Source organism: Coregonus lavaretus, assembly GCF_964263955.1.
Source record: "Coregonus lavaretus genome assembly, contig: HAP1_SCAFFOLD_674, whole genome shotgun sequence".
Lineage (NCBI taxonomy): Eukaryota > Metazoa > Chordata > Actinopteri > Salmoniformes > Salmonidae > Coregonus > Coregonus lavaretus.
Genome location: NW_028159212.1, coordinates 56,586 through 81,218, shown reverse-complemented (window position 1 = coordinate 81,218; position 24,633 = coordinate 56,586). Strand labels below are relative to the sequence as shown.

Below are 24,633 nucleotides of genomic sequence, written 5' to 3'. Positions count from 1 at the left end.
ACCTAACCTAGTATGTGTAACCTAGTATGTGTAACCTAACCTAGTATGTGTAACCTAACCTAGTATGTGTAACCTAACCTAGTATGTGTAACCTAGTATGTGTAACCTAACCTAGTATGTGTAACCTAGTATGTGTAACCTAACCTAGCATGTGTAACCTAGTATGTGTAACCTAACCTAGCATGTGTAACCTAGTATGTGTAACCTAACCTAGTATGTGTAACCTAACCTAGTATGTGTAACCTAACCTAGTATGTGTAACCTAACCTAGTATGTGTAACCTAACCTAGCATGTGTAACCTAACCTAGTATGTGTAACCTAGCATGTGTAACCTAGTATGTGTAACCTAACCTAGTATGTGTAACCTAGTATGTGTAACCTAACCTAGCATGTGTAACCTAGTATGTGTAACCTAACCTAGTATGTGTAACCTAGTATGTGTAACCTAACCTAGCATGTGTAACCTAACCTATTATGTGTAACCTAGTGTGTAACCTAACCTAGTATGTGTAACCTAGAGTGTAACCTAACCTAGTATGTGTAACCTAGTATGTGTAACCTAGTATGTGTAACCTAACCTAGCATGTGTAACCTAACCTATTATGTGTAACCTAGTGTGTAACCTAACCTAGTATGTGTAACCTAGTGTGTAACCTAACATACTATGTGTAACCTAGTATGTGTAACGTAGTATGTGTAACCTAGTATGTGTAACCTAGTATGTGTAACCTAGTATGTGTAACCTAACCTAGCATGTGTAACCTAGTATGTGTAACCTAACCTAGTATGTGTAACCTAGTATGTGTAACCTAACCTAGTATGTGTAACCTAGTATGTGTAACCTAACCTATTATGTGTAACCTAACCTAGTATGTGTAACCTAGTATGTGTAACCTAACCTAGTATGTGTAACCTAACCTATTATGTGTAACCTAACCTAGTATGTGTAACCTAACCTAGTATGTGTAACCTAACCTAGTATGTGTAACCTAGTATGTGTAACCTAACCTATTATGTGTAACCTAACCTAGTATGTGTAACCTAGTATGTGTAACCTAACCTAGTATGTGTAACCTAACCTATTATGTGTAACCTAACCTATTATGTGTAACCTAACCTAGTATGTGTAACCTAACCTAGCATGTGTAACCTAGTATGTGTAACCTAGTATGTGTAACCTAGTATGTGTAACCTAACCTATTATGTGTAACCTAACCTAGTATGTGTAACCTAGCATGTGTAACCTAACCTAGTATGTGTAACCTAACCTAGCATGTGTAACCTAGTATGTGTAACCTAGTATGTGTAACCTAGTATGTGTAACCTAGTATGTGTAACCTAACCTAGCATGTGTAACCTAGTATGTGTAACCTAACCTAGTATGTGTAACCTAACCTAGTATGTGTAACCTAGTATGTGTAACCTAGTATGTGTAACCTAGTATGTGTAACCTAGTATGTGTAACCTAACCTAGCATGTGTAACCTAGTATGTGTAACCTAACCTAGTATGTGTAACCTAGTATGTGTAACCTAACCTAGTATGTGTAACCTAGTATGTGTAACCTAACCTATTATGTGTAACCTAACCTAGTATGTGTAACCTAGTATGTGTAACCTAACCTAGCATGTGTAACCTAACCTAGCATGTGTAACCTAGTATGTGTAACCTAACCTAGTATGTGTAACCTAGCATGTGTAACCTAGTATGTGTAACCTAACCTAGCATGTGTAACCTAACCTAGCATGTGTAACCTAGTATGTGTAACCTAACCTAGCATGTGTAACCTAGTATGTGTAACCTAACCTAGCATGTGTAACCTAGCATGTGTAACCTAACCTAGCATGTGTAACCTAACCTAGCATGTGTAACCTAACCTAGTATGTGTAACCTAACCAAGTATGTGTAACCTAGTATGTGTAACCTAACCTAGTATATGTAACCTAGTACTGAATGTGTAACCTAGTGTGTAACCTAACCTAGCATATGTAACCTAACCTAGTATGTATAACCTAACCTAGTATGTGTAACCTAGTATGTGTAACCTAGTATGTGTAACCTAACCTAGTATGTGTAACCTAGTATGTGTAACCTAGTATGTGTAACCTAGTATGTGTAACCTAACCTAGTATGTGTAACCTAGCATGTGTAACCTAACCTAGTATGTGTAACCTAACCTAGTATGTGTAACCTAACCTAGTATGTGTAACCTAACCTAGTATGTGTAACCTAACCTAGCATGTGTAACCTAACCTAGTATGTGTAACCTAGTATGTGTAACCTAACCTAGTATGTGTAACCTAGTATGTGTAACCTAACCTAGCATGTGTAACCTAACCAAGTATGTGTAACCTAGTATACACAAAAACACGTACAAGTGTACAGACACACAAACAAATCAAAACACACATCCATGCATTATTAGTCATATCATGTGGACATTATAAACACATGCCTGAACAAAATAACATGTTTTGCACACATACAGTGCCTTCAGAAAGTATTCAGACCACTTGACTTTTTCCACATTTTCTTGTGTTACAATCTGAATTTAACATGGATTAAATTGAGATTTTGTGTTACTAGCCTACACACAATACCCCATAATGTCAAAGTGGAATCAAGGTTTAGAAATGTTTGCAAATTAATTTAAAATGAAAAGCTTTAATGTCATGAGTCAATAAGTATTCAACCCCTTTGGTATGGAAAGTCTAAATAAGTTAATGTGCTTAACAAGTCACATAATAAATTGCATGGACTCACTCTGTGCAATAATAGTGTTTAACATTAATTTTGAATGACTACCTGATCTCAGTACCCCACACATACAATTATCTGTAGGGTCCCTCAGTCGAGCAGTGAATTTCAAACACAGATTCCACCACAAAGACCAGGGAGGTTTTCCAATGCCTCGCAAAGAAGGGCACCTATTGGTAGATGGGTAAATAAATTTAAAAAAAGCAGACATTAAATATCCCTTTGAGCATGGTGAAGTTATTAATTACACTTTGGATGATGTATCAATACACCCAGAGGAAGGAAACCGCCTGAGAGGAAGGAAACCGCTTAGGGATTTCACCATGAGACCAATGGTGACTTTAAAACAGTTACAGAGTTTTATGGTTGTGATAGGAGAAAACTGAGGATGGATCAACAACATTGTAGTTACTCCAAAATAGTAACCTAATTGACTGAGTAAGAAGAAGGAAGCCTGTACAGAATAAAAAATATTCCAAAACATGCATCCTGTTTGCAATAAGGCACTTAAGTAAAACTGATACAAATGTGGCAAAGAAATTAACTTTATGTCCTGAATAAAAAGTGTTATGTTTGGGGCAAATCCAACACAACACATCACTGAGTACCATTCTTCAAATGTTCAACCATAGTGGTGGCTGCATCATGTTATGGGTATGCTTGTCATCGGCAAGGATACAAATAAACGGAATAGAGCTAAGCACATGGTTCAGTCTGCTTTCCAACAGACTCTAGGAGACAAATTTACCTTTCAACAGGACAATAACCTAAAACACAAGGCCAAATCTACACTGGAGTTGCTTACCAATATGACACTGACATTTTGAATTCAGGCTGTAACACAACAAAATGTGGAATAAGTCAAGAGGTATGAATACTTTCTGAAGGCACTGTATACATATGGCCATATAAGTTTCTCTGCTGCTACAGAAACTGCTGACTTTCCATGACAACAGTGGTGTTGTTGCCATGGAGATAGGTATACAGCCCTTTGCAGATGGCAGCGAACTGTGAGTCACATGGAACGGCTTTACTGTTACACACACACATACACACACACACACACAGACACACACACACACACACACACAGACACATACACACACACACACACACACACACACACACACACACATTGGTGCATGCATGCATATGCAAGCATTCACACACAAACCAACAAGAACACACGCATGTAAGCACATGCCTGCACAACAACACGTCTCCTTCACCACTAGGGGCAATAAAGTCCTAGACCATTGTTACTCAACCCACAAGCAAGCATACAAGGCCCTCCTTCGTCCCCCTTTCAGCAAATCAGATCATGTCTCTATACTCCTGCTTCCTGTTTACAAACAGAAGCTTAGGAAGTACCCATGACGCGCGCCGTAGAGAAATGGTACTCCAAATCAGAGGCTATGTTAAAAGGATTATTTTGCTAGCGCTGACTGGAATATCTTTCGGGACTTCGCCGATAGCATCGACGAGCTAACTACCTCCATCTCGGGCTTCATCGGGAAATGCATCGCCGACGTTGTCCCCAGAGTGAAGGTCCGCTGCCTCCCCAATCAAAATCCCTGAGGTTTGTTCAACAAGGGAAATAGTTTATAAACATTGCCTAAAATTAGCTAACATATTCCATTTGTTTTGTGTTAGCCGCGGCCATTCGCTAACGTTAGCTAACAGTCTGAGAAGGCAGTGTGCAGCGAATGTAAGTGTCTGTTTCGGTTCTGAACCGCCGCTAAAAAGAATCAAGTGGCCCTGTAGACTTTATACTATATTTAGCAGGAATAGCTAAGTCATTTTCAGTTTGAATATTGTCGCTAAAAAGCCACAGTAATCCTTACAAAAAGTAGCTGTTACATGTAACATTTTGGAATGTTCATTCAAATCTTTCAACTGAAATTGTTGCTCTGGCAACATGTTCGCCGCAAACAGAAGCCTTGTTGAACTCGCCTCTGGATTAACACTGAGGTATGCGCTAAACTAAAGGACAGTGCTACCGCACACAGGGCTATTGCGGCCAACCCAGAGGCTACTGATGAGGACACGACCGTGTACAAGAAGTCCAACTATGACCTTCACAACGCCATCAAACTGGCAAAAGGACAATATAGGAACAAGTTGGAATCCTATTACACAGGCTCCGACGCTCTACGCATGTGGCAGGGGCTACAGTCTATTACGGATTACAAAGGTAGACCTAGCCGTGATCCATCCAACGATGCCTCTCTACCAGACCAACTCAATGCTTTTTATGCACGCTTCGACAAAAACAAAACAGAGCTGTGCCGAGGCCGAGGTGAGTAAGGTTTTTTATCTGGTCAACACTCGTAAAGCCACAGGGCTAATCGGTATTCCAGGGCGCGTTCTCAGAGCATGTGCAGACCAGCTGGCTGGCATCTTCACTGACATTTTCAACCTCTCCTTGTCCCAGTCTGTAATCCCCACGTCTCAAGCGGACCACCGTCATGTTCCCAAGAACTCTAAAGCTACCTGCCACAATGACTACCGCCCTGTAGCACTAATATCTATAATCATGAAGTGCTTTGAAAGGCTGGTCATGGCACACATCACCTCCAACATCCCAGACACCCTAGACCCACTACATCCTAGACCCAACAGATCTACAGAAGATGCAATCTCAATTGCACTCCACACTGCCCTCTCCTACCTGGACAAGAGGATTACCTATGTGAGAATGCTGTTCATCGACTACAGATCAGCGTTCAACACCATAGTGCCCTCAAAGCTTGTCACCAAGCTCGGGACCCTGAGACTGAACACCTCCGTTTGCAACTGGATCCTGGACTCCCTGACGGGCCGCCCCCAGGTGGTGAGGGTAGGCAACAACACATCCGCCACGCTGATCCTCAACAAGGGGACCCCCAGGAGTGTGTGCTCAGTCCCCTTCTGTACTCCCTGTTCAGCCATGACTGTGTGGCCAAGCACGACTCCAACTCCATCATCAAGTTTGCTGGCGACATGACGGTGGTAGGCCTGATCACCAACGGCAATGACACAGCCTACAGGAAGGAGGTCAGAGAACTAGCAGTGTGGTGCCAGGACAACAACCTCTCCCTCAAAGTCAGCAAGACCAAGTAGCTGATGGTGGACAACAGGAAACAGAGGGAGGGGTTCACACCCCCATCCACATTGACAGAGCCACAGTGGAGAGGGTCAAGAGCTTCCAGTTCCTCTGTGTCCACATCACTGAGGACTTCACATGGTCCTCTCATACCAGAACTATCATAAAGAAGGCAAGGTAACGCCTCTTCTCTGAAACTATTTGGCATGGCCCCTCAGATCCTTAGGAACTTTTACAGCTGCAACATTGAGAGCATCCTGACTGGTTGTATCACTCTCTGGTATGGCAAACGCACCGCCTGCGACCGGACGGCCCTACAGAGGGTGGTGCGGATGGCCCAGCACATCACTGGGGGTGAGCTCCCATCCATCCAGGAAGTACATGCCAGGCGATGTCTGAGAAAGGCCCCAAAACACTTGCCGTCCGGCAGGCAGTACCGGTGCATCAAGGCTCAGACAAACAGACTCCTACACAGCTTCTATCCCCTGGCCATAAGACTGTTAAATGGCTAAGACTACTGCTCTCCCTCTCCCACAGACTATCCACACTGACTATGCCCATCCACAGGTCTCTACCCACTCAGATACAACGTTCACTGCTTCTAAAATGATTATTGATTAGATATATTACTCCATCACGCTGCTGTCCATTGGTTATTGATTGCCATTACACTTAGTATCTATCTATTTATTCTGCTACTGGTCACTACTACTCCTGCTTACATGTATACACTGAGCGTACAAAACATTAGGCACACCTTCCTACTATTGAGTTGCACCCCCTTTTGCCCTCAGAACAGCCTCAGTTCGTCGGGGCATGGACTCTACAAGGTGTCGAAAGCGTTCCACAGGGATGCTGGCCCCATGTTGACTCCAATGCTGTCCACAGTTGTGTCAAGTTGGCTGGATGTCCTTTGGGTGGTGGACCATTGTTGGTACAAACGGGAAACTGTTGAGTGTGAAAAATCCACCACCCTCTGAATGGCGCACACAAACAATCCATGTCTCAATTAACTCTAGTCTTAAAAATCCTTCTTTAACCTAACTCCTCCCCTTCATCTACACTGATTGAAGTGGATTTAACAAGTGACATCAATAAGGGATCATAGCTTTCACCTGGATTCACCTGGTCAGTCTATGTCAGTGGTCACCAACCGGTCGAACTGGTCGATCACCAAACATTTCTGTAAATGTAATAGATCGTAATAAACTAGGAATAGATCATTTGTTGTATTACTACTATTACACACAGCATAATCATTTTGCTTCTTCTTTTTTTTTTGGACTGATGGCCTGCATCTGATGGTCAGTCTGAGGGGAGGGTGGGAGCAGCGGTGAGGCTGCCTCTCACCCGACTCACCGTCCCTCATCTCTCCCTCCCTCAAAGTGATAATCAATCAATCAATCAATTTTATTTTATATAGCCCTTCTTACATCAGCTAATATCTCGAAGTGCTGTACAGAAACCCAGCCTAAAACCCCAAACAGCTAGTAATGCAGGTGTAGAAGCACGGTGGCTAGGAAAAACTCCCTAGAAAGGCCAAAACCTAGGAAGAAACCTAGAGAGAAACCAGGCTATGAGGGGTGGCCAGTCCTCTTCTGGCTGTGCCGGGTGGAGATTATAACAGAACCATGCCAAGATGTTCAAAAATGTTCATAAGTGACAAGCATGGTCAAATAATAATCAGGAATAAATCTCAGTTGGCTTTTCATAGCCGATCATTAAGAGTTGAAAACAGCAGGTCTGGGACAGGTAGGGGTTCCATAACCGCAGGCAGAACAGTTGAAACTGGAATAGCAGCAAGGCCAGGCGGACTGGGGACAGCAAGGAGTCACCACGGCCGGTAGTCCCGACGTATGGTCCTAGGGCTCAGGTCTCTCAGTTGGCTTTTCATAGCCGATCATTAAGAGTTGAAAACAGCAGGTCTGGGACAGGTAGGTGTTTCGTAACCGCAGGCAGAACAGTTGAAACTGGAATAGCAGCAAGGCCAGGCGGACTGGGGACAGCAAGGTGTCATCATGCCCGGTAGTCCTGACGTATGGTCCTAGGGCTCAGGTTCTCAGAGAGAAAGAGAGAACGAGAGAATTAGAGAGAGCATACTTAAATTCACACAGGACACTGGATAAGACAGGAGAAGTACTCCAGGTATAACCAACTAACCCCAGCCCCCCGACACATAAACTACTGCAGCATAAATACTGGAGGCTGAGACAGGAGCGGTCCGGAGACACTGTGGCCCCATCCGAAGAAACCCCCGGACAGGGCCAAACAGGAAGGATATAACCCCACCCACTCTGCCAAAGCACAGCCCCCGCACCACTAGAGGGATATCCTCAACCACCAACTTACAATCCTGAGACAAGGCCGAGTATAGCCCACAGAGGTCTCCACCACAGCACAAACCAAGGGGGGGCGCCAACCCAGACAGGAAGATCACGTCAGTAACTCAACCCACTCAAGTGACGCACCCCTCCTAGGGACGGCATGAAAGAGCACCAGCAAGCCAGTGACTCAGCCCCTGTAACGGGGTTAGAGGCAGAGAACCCCAGTGGAGAGAGGGGAACCGGCCTGGCAGAGACAGCAAGGGCTGTTCGTTGCTCCAGAGCCTTTCCGTTCACCTTCACACTCCTGGGCCAGACTACACTCAATCATATGACCTACTGAAGAGATAAGTCTTCAGTAAAGACTTAAAGGTTGAGACCGAGTCTGCGTCTCTCACATGGGTAGGCAGACTGTTCCATAAAAATGGAGATCTATAGGAGAAAGCCCTGCCTCCCGCTGTTTGCTTAGAAATTCTAGGGACAATTAGGAGGCCTGCGTCTTGTGACCGTAGCGTACGTATTGGTATGTACGGCAGGACCAACTCGGAAAGATAGGTAGGAGCAAGCCCATGTAACGCTTTATAGGTTAACAGTAAAACCTTGAAATCAGCCCTTGCCTTAACAGGAAGCCAGTGTAGGGAAGCTAGCACTGGAGTAATATGATCAAATTTCTTGGTTCTAGTCAGGATTCTAGCAGCCGTATTTAGCACTAACTGAAGTTTATTTAGTGCTTTATCCGGGTAGCCGGAAAGTAGAGCATTGCAGTAGTCTAACCTAGAAGTAACAAATGCATGGATTAATTTTTCTGCATCATTTTTGGACAGAAAATTTCTGATTTTTGCAATGTTACGTAGATGGAAAAAAGCTGTCCTTGAAACAGTCTTGATATGTTCGTCAAAAGAGAGATCAGGGTCAAGAGTAACGCCGAGGTCCTTCACAGTTTTATTTGAGACGACTTTACAACCATCAAGATGAATTGTCAGATTTAACAGAAGATCTCTTTGTTTCTTGGGACCTAGAACAAGCATCTCTGTTTTGTCCGAGTTTAAAAGTAGAAAGTTTTCAGCCATCCACTTCCTTATGTCTGAAACACAGGCTTCTAGCGAGGGCAATTTTGGGGCTTCACCATGTTTCATTGAAATGTACAGCTGTGTGTCATCCGCATAGCAGTGAAAGTTAACATTATGTTTTCGAATAACATCCCCAAGAGGTAAAATATATAGTGAAAACAATAGTGGTCCTAAAACGGAACCTTGAGGAACACCGAAATGTACAGTTGATTTGTCGGAGGACAGACCATTCACAGAGACAAACTGATATCTTTCCGACAGGTAAGATCTAAACCAGGCCAGAACTTGTCCGTGTAGACCAATTTGGGTTTCCAGTCTCTCCAAAAGAATGTGGTGATCGATGGTGTCAAAGGCAGCACTAAGGTCTAGTAGCACGAGGACAGATGCAGAGCCTCGGTCTGATGCCATTAAAAGGTCATTTACCACCTTCACAAGTGCAGTCTCAGTGCTATGATGGGGTCTAAAACCAGACTGAAGCATTTCGTATACATTGTTTGTCTTCAGAAAGGCAGTGAGTTGCTGCGCAACAGCTTTTTCTAAAATGTTTGAGAGGAATGGAAGATTCGATATAGGCCGATAGTTTTTTATATTTTCCGGGTCAAGGTTTGGCTTTTTCAAGAGAGGCTTTATCACTGCCACTTTTAGTGAGTTTGGTACACATCCGGTGGATAGAGAGCTGTTTATTATGTTCAACATAGGAGGGCCAAGCACAGGAAGCAGCTCCTTCAGCAGTTTAGTAGGAATAGGATCCAGTATGCAGCTTGAAGGTTTAGAGGCCATGATTATTTTCATCATTGTGTCAAGAGATATAGTACTAAAACACTTAAGTGTCTCTCCCGATCCCAGGCCCTCGCAGAGCTGTGCAGATCCAGGACAGCTAAGCCCTGGAGGAATACGCAGATTCAAAGAGGAGTCCGTAATTTGCTTTCTAATGGTCATGATCTTTTCCTCAAAGAAGTTCATGAATTTATTACTGCTGAAGTGAAAGCCATCCTCTCTTGGGGAATGCTGCTTTTTAGTTAGCTTTGCAACAGTATCAAAAAGAAATTTTGGATTGTTCTTATTTTCCTCGATTAAGTTGGAAAAGTAGGATGATCGAGCAGCAGTGAGGGCTCTTCGGTACTGCACGGTACTGTCTTTCCAAGCTAGTCGGAAGACTTCCAGTTTGGTGTGGCGCCATTTCCGTTCCAATTTCCTGGAAGCTTGCTTCAAAGCTCGGGTATTTTCTGTATACCAGGGAGCTAGTTTCTTATGACAAATGTTTTTCGTTTTTAGGGGTGCAACTGCATCTAGGGTATTGCGCAAGGTTAAATTGAGTTCCTCAGTTAAGTGGTTAACTGATTTTTGTCCTCTGACGTCCTTGGGTAGGCAGAAGGAGTCTGGAAGGGCATCAAGGAATTTTTGTGTTGTCTGAGAATTTATAGCACGACTTTTGATGCTCCTTGGTTGGGGTCTGAGCAGATTATTTGTTGCGATTGCAAACGTAATAAAATGGTGGTCCGATAGTCCAGGATTTTGTGGAAAAACATTAAGATCTACAACATTTATTCCATGGGACAAAACTAGGTCCAGAGTATGACTGTGGCAGTGAGTAGGTCCAGAGACATGTTGGACAAAACCCACTGAGTCGATGATGGCTCCGAAAGACTTTTGGAGTGGGTCTGTGGACTTCTCCATGTGAATATTAAAATCACCAAAAATTAGAATATGATCTGCTATGACTACAAGGTCTGATAGGAATTCAGGAAACTCAGAGAGGAACGCTGTATATGGCCCAGGAGGCCTGTAAACAGTAGCTATAAAAAGTGATTGAGTAGGCTGCATAGATTTCATGACTAGAAGCTCAAAAGATGAAAACGCCATTTTTTTTTTTGTAAATTGAAATTTGCTATCGTAAATGTTAGCAACACCTCCGCCTTTGCGGGATGCACGGGGAATATGGTCACTAGTGTAACCAGGAGGTGAGGCCTCATTTAACACAGCAAATTCATCAGGCTTAAGCCATGTTTCAGTCAGGCCAATCACATCAAGATTATGATCAGTGATTAGTTCATTGACTATGACTGCCTTTGAAGTGAGGGATCTAACATTAAGTAACCCTATTTTGAGATGTGAGGTATCACGATCTCTTTCAATAATGGCAGGAATGGAGGAGGTCTTTATCCTAATAAGATTGCTAGGGTGAACACCGCCATGTTTAGTTTTGCCCAACCTAGGTCGAGGCACAGACACAGTCTCAATGGGTATGGCTGAGCTGACTACACTGACTGTGCTATTGGCAGACTCCACTAAGCTGGCAGGTTGGCTAACAGCCTGCTGCCTGGCCTGCACCCTATTTCACTGTGGGGCTAGAGGAGTTAGAGCCCTATCTATGTTGGTAGATAAGAGGAGAGCACCCCTCCAGCTAGGATGTACTGGGCCTATAGCCTACTCCACAAACCTCAATGCCACAGACCTGTTTTTAATTGGTTAATGTTGCATAGGCTTATGTTATTTAAGTCATGTTAGAAAATAAATATCAGCGGTAGATCTCGTCCTGTTTACATGTATATCCTACTACCAGTCACTTGTAATGTATAAAAACCCACCTCAACCACTCCAGCACCACTTCACATTGATTGAGGTACTGACACTGACATGTATATACTTGCATTCTCGTGTTTCTTTTAACTCTCATCATAGTTCTTGTGTGGATTTTATTCGTATTTAAATTTGTTATTCTAATTTCTATTATTATCTATAATATTATTATTATCACTGTATTGTTGAAAAGAGCTCTCAAGGTAAGAATTTCACTGTGCTGTTTCACACCTGTTGTATCCTGTGCACGTGGCAAATAAACGTTGAAACTTGAAACAGTGCACACACACACACACATTCACATCGACCTGTGTGAAACTCTATTCAACTTCAATGCTAACTCTTTCTAACTCTCACACTCTCCCGATAGACACACATACACCCTGGTAAGGTACTAAAGTAAATCTATTAAACCAAGTCCAAGTCAGTGACTGATGATCGTGGCCTCACGGTAAATATCTGTATTAGCATAAGCAAATCAGAGACTTCCCTGAAGCATATTAAATTAAATGTGTCAGCCATTGTTCACACACACACACATGGACGCACAACGCACACACACACACAGAGCAGGATTGCATTATACAGAATGTGTTTCTTTGTTTTCAATGTACCAGATTTTTCTTTGGAACCATTTCGGACTCATACTGTGGTACTCAATGTGGTCTGTCAAAGGTCTGTCTTCATAAAAACAGTTGATAATGTTAGCTGCCAAATGGTAAGACTGTCTATCATCCGCCATAAATTGTGATTTTACAAAAATGAGGGAAATCGTAATTAGCCGTTTTAAAACACCACAGAATGTTATAATCTTAAAACTGTAGATTGACATGACAGTTGGTGATAACTCAATCATGTTGGTTTTAAAGACAAAAAAATAAGCAACGGTGGCAAGGGAAAAGGAGGCGCCAAGCGTCACCGCAAAGTTCTCTGTGATAACATCCAGGGAATCACCAAGCCCGCTATATGCCGTCTAGCTCGCTGTGGCGGTGTGAAGCGTATTTCCGGTCTGATCTGCTACAGAGCTATTTGCTGCTTACAGTAAATCAAACACACACAAACACATACAGATGGGACTTTACTTTCTACAAGTGATTAGCAATTCCTTTATCAAACAGTTATCTGAAAACACACCTGCCCAATTATTCATTAATGGATAGGCTGCAGTGCAGGAAATTACAATTCAAACAAAACATCAATGATATTTAAAGATCTTTCTCCAAACGTCACATTTCGAAGTTGCTCCTAATGCTAAATTTGGAAGTGTTTTTTTACACCCTGCGTTGACTCCTCCTGCTCAGCATCATTATGTGTCTCCAAACATTACATTTAGAAGTTAAGGGTTAAGGTTTTGCATAGGGTTAAAACATTACGTTTAGGCATTCATTCCAAATGGTTCAGTTAAGGGTTAAGGTTTGGGATAGGGTAAAAAAAACCAAAGAAAACAAGTGTCCACAATTGGGATTGAACACGCGACCTTCGGATCCGGAGTCATGGGATTACGAAATTTCAAAGCTAAGGGTTAAGGTTTTGTATAGGGTCAAACATTAAGTTTAGGCATTCATTCTGAATGGTTAAGTTAAGGGTTATGGTTTGGGATAGGGTTAACACTAGAACCACTAAAGCAGTCATTTGGACTGCTCATGAATAAAAAAAATGGTATTACTCCACCATTTTTAAAGTCATGCCCCGCTCCGTCCTTGACGTTTCCTAAATAAGTCTATATAATACACTGCCGTTTGTCACGGTTTCTGCCGAGGCTGCTTCTCCTCCTTGTTCGGGCAGGCTTCGGCGGTCGTCGTCTCCGGAGTACTAGCTGCCACCGTTCTATGTTTCGATGTTCGTTTGGTTTGGTCTGTTTGTACACCTGTTCTTTGTTAGTGTTGATTATGTGCCCTATAAGTTCTCTTAGGTTTTGTCATGTGTTGTGTGTAATTGTTACGTGTCAGCTATGCGTCAGTTTGTTCTCTCTCGTTCTGTTTGTTTTGAGAGAGTGTCCGCACTGTGTGCGCAGTTTGAGTTACGCACTGTTCCCTGTGTGCGTAATTGTTTCGCTTGCCCTCCGGCTGGGATTTTGCCGTGAGTCTTTTGTATTATTTTGATCCTCACTAAAGACTGTTGAAGAGCCTCTGTTGTCCTGCGCTTGATTTCTGCACCACATCTACGCTCAGCCCTTGACAGAATTACACACCTTCATGGAATCAGCAGGAGCCGCCTCATCTGTCGAGGCAATCGAGGAGCGCCTTCGCGGACAGGATCAAAAGATCAGTTGGATTGGGAACTCTCTCGAGGGGGTGGTGGAGACCCTCCGTAGATGGGAGACCGGCGGGGCTCCCACGCATCCACCCCTCGCACCATCGCCATCAGCCAGTCCGCCTGTTCAACTTCCGGAACCCAGTGGGATTCGGCTCTCGCTCCCGAGGGCGTATGATGGTACCGCTGCCGGGTGTCAGGGTTTCCTTCTACAAGTCGAACTTTACCTAGCCACTGTATACCCGGTGCCCTCGGGATACAAGAGCGTTTCCGCCCTCATCTCCTGTCTCACCGGCAAGGCGTTGGAATGGGCCAACGCCGAATGGAGGAGGATAGACGCCGCTACTATCACATATGCTGAATTCTCCCGCCGCTTCCGGACTGTGTTCGACCATCCACCGGAGGGGAAAGCGGCGGGGGAGCGTCTGTTCTACCTCCGGCAGGGGATGAGGAGTGCCCAAGATTTTGCACTGGAGTTCCGGACTCTAGCGGCTGATGCAGGGTGGAATGAGCGGGCCCTCAGAGACCACTTTCGCTGCAGCCTCAGGGAGGACGTCCGTAGAGAGTTGGCCTGCAGGGACACCACTCTCACCTTTGACCAACTGGTGGACATGGCAATTCGCCTAGACACCCTGCTGGCCACCCGCGGACGCCCTGGGGGGGGGGGGGTCGCCCATTCCACCCTCCAGCACCTCCGAGTCTAGTCCCATGGAGCTCGGAGGGGCTGGCGCTAGAGAACGGAGGAGAGGGAGTTCGAGGGGGGCCGTCCCCTGCACCAACTGTGGCCGTGGAGGACACACTGCGGCCAGGTGCTGGGGAGGGTCTCCTGAGGGACGAGACGGCAGGCCACGCGCTGGGGAGTCCTTCCTGGTGAGTAGGCGCCCCACTTACCCAGAGCTCTCTGTCGTGCACATAACCATACCTGTTTGTTTTTTACAGGTTGCACCTCGTTCCCAGCATAAGGCGCTAGTAGATTCAGGCGCGGCTGGGAATTTTGTAGATCGTAAGTTTTGTAAAGAGTTAGGAATTCCTCTCCTTCCTGTTAAAGATCCCTTCCCTGTACATGCCCTAGATAGCCGTCCGTTGGGATCGGGGTTGATGAGGGAGGTCACAGCGCCACTTAGGATGGAGACGCAGGGAGGTCATGAGGAGACGATTCAGCTATATCTGATTGACTCTCCTGCGTATCCGGTGGTGCTGGGGCTTCCCTGGTTGATTACTCATGATCCCACTATTTCGTGGCGAGAGAGGGCTCTTAAGGGGTGGTCTGCCCAGTGTGTGGGGCGATGTCTGGGGGTTTCCGTGGGGGCGACCTCGGTGGAGAGTCCAAACCAAGTGCCCGCATTGCACATTCCCCCCGAGTATGAGGATCTGGCAGTCGTGTTTAGCAAGGCGAGGGCGGCGCGATTGCCACCTCATAGACAGGGGGATTGTGCGATAGATCTCCAGGCAGGAGCGGCGCTCCCGCGGAGCCATGTGTATCCGTTGTCGCAAGAGGAGAAGAGAGCTATGGAGACATACATAGCTGAGTCTCTGAGACAGGGATACATACGGCCCTCCACTTCCCCTGCGTCCTCGAGCTTCTTTTTTGTGAAGAAGAAAGATGGAGGTTTGCGCCCCTGTATTGATTACCGTGGTCTCAATCAGATTACTGTAAAATACAGTTATCCACTCCCTCTGATTGCGACTATGACGGAGTCATTACACGGGGCAAGGTTCTTCACAAAATTGGACCTCAGGAGCGCCTACAACTTGGTGCGCATTAGGGAGGGCGATGAATGGAAGACAGCATTTAGTACCACCTCGGGTCATTACGAGTATCTCGTCATGCCATACGGTCTAATGAATGCTCCGTCAGTCTTCCAATCCTTTGTGGATGAGATTTTCCGGGACATGCAGGGACAGGGGGTGATCGTGTATATCGACGATATTCTGGAGTACAGTTCTACCCGAGCCGAGCATGTAGCCCTGGTGCGCCGAGTATTGAGGAGACTGTTGGAGCACGACCTGTATGTCAAGGCAGAGAAATGTCTGTTTTTCCAGGAGTCGGTCTCCTTTTTGGGTTATCAGTTGTCTGCGTCAGGGGTGAAGATGGAGGTTGACCGTGTGTCGGCCGTGCGTAATTGGCAAACCCCAACCACTGTTAAAGAGGTGCAGCAGTTCTTGGGCTTTGCGAATTACTACCGGAGGTTTATCCGGGGTTTTGGACAGGTGGCAGCTCCCATCACGTCCCTTCCGGTGCGCTTGCGGTGGTCAGTTGAAGCGGACAGGGCTTTTGGGAGACTGAAGGACCTGTTTACTAGGTCCGTTGAGCCCACTCCCATACTACCAAAGTCTTGTTTGGTGGCACCGGTGGTGTGGGAGGTCGATGCTGAAATCGAGCGGGCGTTACGTACCGACCCTAGTCCTCCCCAGTGTCCGGTGGGTCGGACATACGTTCCGCTCGAGGTTCAGGATCGACTCATTTATTGGGCTCACACGTCACCCTCCTCTGGCCATCCAGGTATTGGCCGGACAGTGCACTGCCTTAGCACGAAGTACTGGTGGCCAACGTTAGCCAGGGATGTGAGGGTTTATGTTTCCTCCTGCTCGGTGTGTGCCCAGTGTAAGGCGCCCAGACATTTGCCCAGGGGTAAGTTACAACCCCTGCCCGTTCCACAACGACCCTGGTCGCACCTCTCGGTGGATTTTGTTACAGACCTTCCCCCCTCACAGGGGAATACCACCATTCTGGTCGTTGTGGACCGGTTCTCGAAGGCCTGTCGTCTCCTTCCCATGCCGGGTCTCCCTACTGCCCTACAGACCGCTGAGGCACTATTCACCCACGTCTTCCGGCATTACGGGGTACCCGAGGATATAGTGTCTGATCGAGGCCCCCAATTTACCTCCAGAGTCTGGAGAGCTTTCATGGAGCGCTTGGGGGTTTCGGTTAGCCTTACCTCGGGGTACCACCCGGAGAGCAATGGGCAGGTCGAACGTGTGAACCAGGATGTGGGTAGGTTTCTGAGGTCATATTGCCAGGGCCGGCCGGAGGAGTGGGCGAGGTATGTTCCCTGGGCCGAGATGGCACAGAACTCTCTCCGCCACTCCTCCACCAAACTAACTCCGTTCCAGTGTGTTTTAGGATACCAGCCGGCTCTGGCACCTTGGCATCAGAGCCAGATCGAGGCCCCTGCAGTGGATGAGTGGGTGCGGCGCTCGGAGGATTTGCAGCGGGCCATCCGTCAACAGAAGACGAGCGCCGATCTCCACCGCAGTGAGGGACCAGTGTACGCACCGGGAGATCGGGTCTGGCTCTCGACCAGAAACCTGCCCCTCCGCCTGCCCTGCCGGAAGCTGGGTCGGCGGTTTGTGGGGCCTTTTAAAGTCCTGAGGAGGTTGAACAAGGTGTGTTACAGGTTACAATTGCCTATTGATTACAAGAATATTAACCCCTCGTTCCATGTGTCTCTCCTCAGGCCGGTGGTAGCTGGTCCACTGCAGGACTTTGAGATAGAGGAGACTCCTCCGCCCCCGCTGGACATCGAGGGGGCTCCGGCGTACACTGTTCGGTCCATCCTGGATTCGAGACGCCGGATGGGGGGGCTCCAATATCTCGTGGAGTGGGAGGGGTACGGCCCGGAGGAGCGGTGCTGGGTGCCGAGGAGGGACATTTTAGACCCGTCTCTTCTGACCGAGTTCCATCGTGGTCATCCTACGCGCCCTGCTCCGCGTCCGCCTGGTCGTCTTCGAGGCCGGGGTCGGCGCACGGCTGGAGCCGCGCGTCAAGGGGGGGGGTACAGTCACGGTTTCTGCCGAGGCTGCTTCTCCTCCTTGTTCGGGCAGGCTTCGGCGGTCGTCGTCTCCGGAGTACTAGCTGCCACCGTTCTATGTTTCGATGTTCGTTTGGTTTGGTCTGTTTGTACACCTGTTCTTTGTTAGTGTTGATTATGTGCCCTATAAGTTCTCTTAGGTTTTGTCATGTGTTGTGTGTAATTGTTACGTGTCAGCTATGCGTCAGTTTGTTCTCGCTCGTTCTGTTTGTTTTGAGAGAGTGTCCGCACTGTGTGCGCAGTTTGAGTTACGCACTGTTCCCTGTGTGCGTAATTGTTTCGCTTGCCCTCCGGCTGGGATTTTGCCGTGAGTCTTTTGTATTATTTTGATCCTCACTAAAGACTGTTGAAGAGCCTCTGTTGTCCTGCGCTTGATTTCTGCACCACATCTACGCTCAGCCCTTGACAGCGTTGTTAGAATCGTAATATCACAAACAGAACTGGAGTTATAACCCATTTTAGGAAGGCTTGTCATTTTTTGAATGGTTTTCTACCGTTACCCCTCCTTCTCCCGACAGCAGGGCCTGCTCCTCTCCTTCTCCTGGTGCCGTGCCATTGATAATCACCCCGAAGCTGCCGTGCCCAGTTGATAATCCCCCCGAAGCTGCCGTACCCAGTTGATAATCCCCCCAAAGCTGCCGTACCCAGTTGATAATCACCCCGAAGCTGCCGTGCTCAGTTGATAATCCCCCCGAAGCTGCCGTACCCAGTTGATAATCACCCCGAAGCTGCCGTACCCAGTTGATAATCCCCCCGAAGCTGCCGTACCCAGTTGATAATCCCCCCGAAGCTGCCGTACCCAGTTGATAATCCCCCCGAAGCTGTCGTACCCAGTTGATAATCACCCCCAAGCTGCCGTGCTCAGTTGATAATCACCCCGAAGCTGCCGTGCTCAGTTGATAATCCAAAAGAAGCTGCCATGCCCAGTTGATAATCACCCCGAAGCTGCCGTACCCAGTTGATAATCCCCCCGAAGCTGCCGTACCCAGTTGATAATCACCCCGAAGCTGCCGTACCCAGTTGATAATCACCCCGAAGCTGCCGTACCCAGTTGATAATCACCCCGAAGCTGCCGTGCTCAGTTGATAATCACCCCGAAGCTGCCGTGCTCAGTTGATAATCCAAAAGAAGCTGCCATGCCCAGTTGATAATCACCCCGAAGCTGCCATGCCCAGTTGATAATCACCCCGATAATTGCCTCGAACTTAACCTCAACTATACCGACTTCACACATACAGTATAACAACAGAAAAAATAAATAGTAAAGTAAAGTATGATGGGGGAGAAAGGGGGATAATGGGTGAGTTGATGAGCGAGGTGAAGGGAACAGTGCATAATTATGTAATCACCAATTGTGAATGAAGAACTGGGTGGGCCATTCTATGGAATTGATAAATATATTATAATCTCAAAATGATATCAGTCCGCCGAATCCAAGCACTCTTATCAGTCTACTCTGGCCTACTTGGAGTACACAGTGAGAGTATTCGTAATTTACAATGGCAAGAAGACCAAGATGAATGAATGCACATGCTACATTAGCATTGCTACAAAATCTGAATGAAAACGACTCAGATGGTGGGGAAAAAATTTGTCATGACATTTCTGATGATTATTATTCTGATTCTCCGAGGTCTAAGCGCAAAAAAATGTTACACACTGAGCCTGCGCCGCGCCACCACCAAATGAAACAGTTAGACAGGAGAGATGAAGGGACGACACCATTTGGATAGAACAAGCCGGAGACAATGCTACGGGCCGATTATCAGCACAAAATGTCATCGCTGAGAGAGCAGACTCTAGATCTCAAGCAAAAAACAACATCAGCAACGCTCTCACCAGCTTTTGTTTACGTGACATGGACATGCTCCAACTGATGCCATTTCGTGAAGACGCACATTATGTAAGCACGAGCAGACAATAATTGTAAATTTTTGACTGCTGTCATAGCGACACTTATATTCATTATAATGCCATTATTGCTTTTGTGCTTATGTTCACTATTTATCAAGCACACTTGGTGCTTACAGTGGCTTGCGAAAGTATTCACCCCCCTTGGCATTTTTCCTATTTTGTTGCCTTACAACCTGGAATTAAAATTGATTTTTTGGTGGGGGTTGTATCATTTGATTTACACAACATGCTTACCACTTTGAAGATCCAAAATATTTTTTTTTGTGAAACAAACAAGAAATAAGAGAAAAAAACAGAAAACTTGAGTGTGCATAAATATTCACCCCCACACCCCAAAGTCAATTATTTGTAGAGCCACCTTTTGCAGCAATTACAGCTGCAAGACTCTTGGGGTATGTCTCTATAAGCTTGGCACCTAGCCACTGGGATTTTATCCCATTCTTCAAGGCAAAACTGCTCCAGCTCCTTCAAGTTGGATGGGTTCCGCTGGTGTACAGCAATCTTTAAGTCATACCACATATTCTCAATTGGATTGAGGTCTGGGCTTTGACTAGGCCATTCCAAGACATTTAAATGTTTCCCCTTCAACCACTCGAATGTTGCTTTAGCAGTATGCTTAGGGTCATTGTCATGCTGGAAGGTGAACCTCCGTCCCAGTCTCAAATCTCTGGAAGACTGAAACAGGTTTCCCTCAAGAATTTCCCCTTTATTTAGCACCATCCATCATTCCTTCAATTCTGACCAGTTTCCCAGTCCCTGCCGATGAAAAACATCCCCACAGCATGATGCTGCCACCACCATGCTTCATTGTGGGGATGGTGTTCTCGGGGTGATGAGAGGTCTTGGGTTTGCGCCAGATATAGTGTTTTCCTTGATGGCAAAAAAGCTCAATTTTAGTCTCATCTGACCAGAGTACCTTCTTCCATATGTTTGGGAAGTCTCCCACATGCCTTTTGGCAATTCTTTAAGCAATGGCTTTTTTCTGGCCACTCTTCCGTAAAGCCCAGCTCTGTGGAGTGTACGGCTTAAAGTGGTCCTATGGACAGATACTCCAATCTCCGCTGTGGAGCTTTGCAGCTCCTTTAGGGTTATATTTGGTCTCTTTGTTGCCTCTCTGATTAAAGCCCTCCTTGCCTGGTCCGTGAGTTTTGGTGGGCGGCCCTCTCTTGGCAGGTTTGTTGTGGTGCCATATTCTTTCCATTTTTTATTAATGGATTTAATGGTGCTCCGTGGGATGTTCAAAGTTTGGAGAGCTCCTTGGTCTTCATGGTGCTGCTTGCTTGGTGGTGCCCCTTGCTTAGTGGTGTTGCAGACTCTTGGGCCTTTCAGAACAGGTGTATATATACTGAGATCAAATGACAGATCATGTGGAACTTAAATAAAGTCCACCTCTGTGCAATCTAACTAATTATGTGAATTCTGAAGGTAATTGGTTGCACCAGATCTTAATTAGGGGCTTCATAGCAAAGGGGGTGAATACATACAGTGAGGGAAAAAAGTATTTGATCCCCTGCTGATTTTGTACGTTTGCCCACTGACAAAGAAATGATCAGTCTATCATTTTAAATGGTAGGTTTATTTGAACAGTGAGAGACAGAATAACAACAACAAAATCCAGAAAAACGCATGTCAAAAATGTTATAAATTGATTTGCATTTTAATGAGGGAAATAAGTATTTGACCCCTCTGCAAAACATGACTTAGGTGGAAAAACCCTTGTTGGCAATCACAGAGGTCAGACATTTCTTGTAGTTGGCCACCAGGTTTGCACACATCTCAGGAGGGATTTTGTCCCACTCCTGTTTGCAGATCTTCTCCAAGTCATTAAGGTTTTGAGGCTGACGTTTGGCAACTCGAACCTTCAGCTCCCTCCACAGATTTTCTATGGGATTAAAGGTCTGGAGACTGGCTAGGCCACTCCAGGACCTTAATGTGCTTCTTCTTGAGCCACTCCTTTGTTGCCTTGGCCGTATGTTTTGGGTAATTGTCATGCTGGAATACCCATCCACGACCCATTTTCAATGCCCTGGCTGAGGGAAGGAGGTTCTTACCCAAGATTTGACGGTACATGGCCTCGTCCATTGTCCCTTTGATGAGGTGAAGTTGTCCTGTCCCCTTAGCAGAAAAACACCCCCAAAGCATAATGTTTCCACCTCCATGTTTGACAGAGGGGATGGTGTTCTTGGGGTCATAGGCAGCATTCCTCCTCCTCCAAACACGGTGAGTTGAGTTGATGCCAAAGAGCTTGATTTTGGTCTCATCTGACCACAACACTTTCACCCAGTTCTCCTCTGAATCATTGAGATGTTCATTGGCAAACTTCAGACGGACATGTATATGTGCTTTCTTGATCAGGGGGACCTTGCAGGCGCTGCAGGATTTCAGTCCTTCACGGCGTAGTGTGTTACCAATTGTTTTCTTGGTGACTATGTTCCCAGCTGCCTTGAGATCATTGACAAGATCCTCCCGTGTAGTTCTGGGCTGATTCCTCACCGTTCTCATGATCATTGCAACTCCACGAGGTGAAATCTTGCATGGAGCCCCAGGCAGAGTGAGATTGACAGTGTTTTGTGTTTCTTCCATTTGCGAATAATCGCACCAACTGTTGTCACCTTCTCACCAAGCTGCTTGGCGATGGTCTTGTAGCCCATTCCAGCCTTGTGTAGGTCTACAATCCTGTCCCTGACATCCTTGGAGAGCTCTTTGGTCTTGGCCAAGGTGGAGAGTTTGGAATCTGATTGATTGATTGCTTCTGTGGACAGGTGTATTTTATACAGGTAACAACCTGAGATTAGGAGCACTCCCTTTAAGAGTGTGCTCCTAATCTCAGCTCGTTACCTGTATAAAAGACACCTGGGAGCCAGAAATCTTTCTGATTGAGAGGGGGTCAAATACTTATTTCCCTCATTAAAATGCAAATCAATTTATAACATTTTTGACATGCGTTTTTTCTGGATTTTGTTGTTGTTATTCTGTCTCTCACTGTTCAAATAAACCTACCATTAAAATTATAGACTGATCATTTCTTTGTCAGTGGGCAAACTTACAAAATCAGCAGGGGATCAAATACTTTTTTCCCTCACTGTACATGGCAAAAATAAAATGTGGGCCTACAAAGAGGGAATGTCAGCTCACTGTTTTACTCCTCTCAAACTTGATATGTTAATAAAGCTTTGTTGATTAAGATATATTTCCAAGAGGTCTCAGGAGCCAAACCCTTTATCGACAGTCTTGACTACTTCACGGTTGCATTGGGCAGACAAAAAAAAAGCCTTAATTGAGATGACGGGAGGATATGCCTGGTTTTTAATTAAATAAAACAAAATGAGTTTTTTATGTTTCTAAATATGAAGTATACAGGCACCAAAAGCACATTAGGCTACTCTTGTTCCATGCGCATCTGGGCAGTGTGCGTCACGGCTGGATAGGCTGCGTTTCTGCTGTTAAAAGTCATGCCAAAACCAACTGCGTTACTGCTAAAAAACAGCTTTTGGTTGGTCTTAAATATCCCTATCAGCGCTGCCTGAAATTAGCACTTTGGATCATGTTCTAAGGACACACCTCAAATATTACCACCCTCTGAGAGCAAGCGAGCTGATATAAGACAGGTAAATTGCTGAACCTGGCGTTAGGGCAGAAAAATGCCAGTGCGCCAGTTTTTACATGACAAAACTGCAAACTAACACCAACCGAAAATAGAGCCCTTTCTGTACTTGACTATGGCGAGTGTTGTGTGTGTGTGTGTGTGTGTGTGTGTGTGTGTGTGTGTGTGTGTGTGTGTGTGTGTGTGTGTGTGTGTGTGTGTGTGTGTATAAATCATGTGAATGTGAATGTCCGTGCTACGTGCATGTCTGTGTGTGTGCTGCTCCTCCTCCTCCTCCTCCTCCTCCTCCTCCTCCTCACCTGGCTCCTGTCCTTGTCGACCTTCTTGAAGCACTTATTGAGGGACAGGTTGTGCCTGACAGAGTTCTTCCAGCCCGTGGGAGCGTTGGCGAAGTAGGGGAAGTGTTCCAGGATCCAGTTGTATATCTCCTTCACCGGCAGCCTCTTGGACGGAGCGTCCTCAATGGCCATGAAGATCAGGCAGCTGAACGAATAGGGAGGCTTACAGTTGGGGTTCCGATCGACGTCATACGTCAGATCCCCGCCCGCTATCGGCGACGGCGGCATGTTGTCGTGGTCCCTGTCGCCACGGTTACCGTCCCCACCCCCTTCGCCACCCACGGGGCTGACGCTGCGCAGCACGGGGTCTCCGAAGCTGTTGAGCAGGTTCTTGCTCTCATGGAGCCAGTTGAGATTGGTCAACTCCTCATCCTCCATACCTGGGGTGGAGGTGCCTTTCACAGGCTTGGCGGCCCCGCCGGTAAGGGGTGCCAAGGGGAGGGCCAGGGGGGCGGGGAGGGCCAGGTCGAGTTCCTCGGCCTCCTGCAGGGCGCGGGACAGCGAGCCGGCCTGGTAGAGGTGGGACAGGCTGGCGCTGGCCACACTGATACCAGACACCTCTGGCTTCTTACTGGGGGGCATGACGGGACCCATGGACACCACCACCACCACCTAGACTCCTGGAGGTCAGATAGAGAGGGGGGTTAGTCTTAGACAGTTAGTCAATGGAGATAGATAGAGAGAGAGGTTAATTATAAACATTGACCTTACGATTCCATCATGACAGCTGGAGGACACAACGTTACACACACACACACACACACACACACACCTCATGCAACCTGACTTTTCTGAATACTCCAAATTACACCCCACACACACACTCCCACTGAAATACTTTACACACTGCTGTTCAGGGTGTTCAGGACCAGTTTATTATTCTAAAACCACCCATTCTA

At 46.2% G+C, this 24,633-nt stretch overlaps 1 protein-coding gene across 1 annotated transcript in view; it reads right to left on the bottom strand.

The window, feature by feature from the left end:
* Window positions 1-24,328, bottom strand: part of LOC311123177 (forkhead box protein N3-like) — a gene marked incomplete at both ends in the record, with an annotated part of 86,827 nt that extends 62,499 nt beyond the window's left edge. The window contains one exon of the mRNA XM_084197440.1: window positions 23,696-24,328. Coding sequence (XP_084053566.1) covers window positions 23,696-24,328 — 633 coding nt within the window. The remainder of the gene's footprint in view (window positions 1-23,695) is intronic.
* Between the last annotated feature and the right edge of the window lie 305 nt (window positions 24,329-24,633).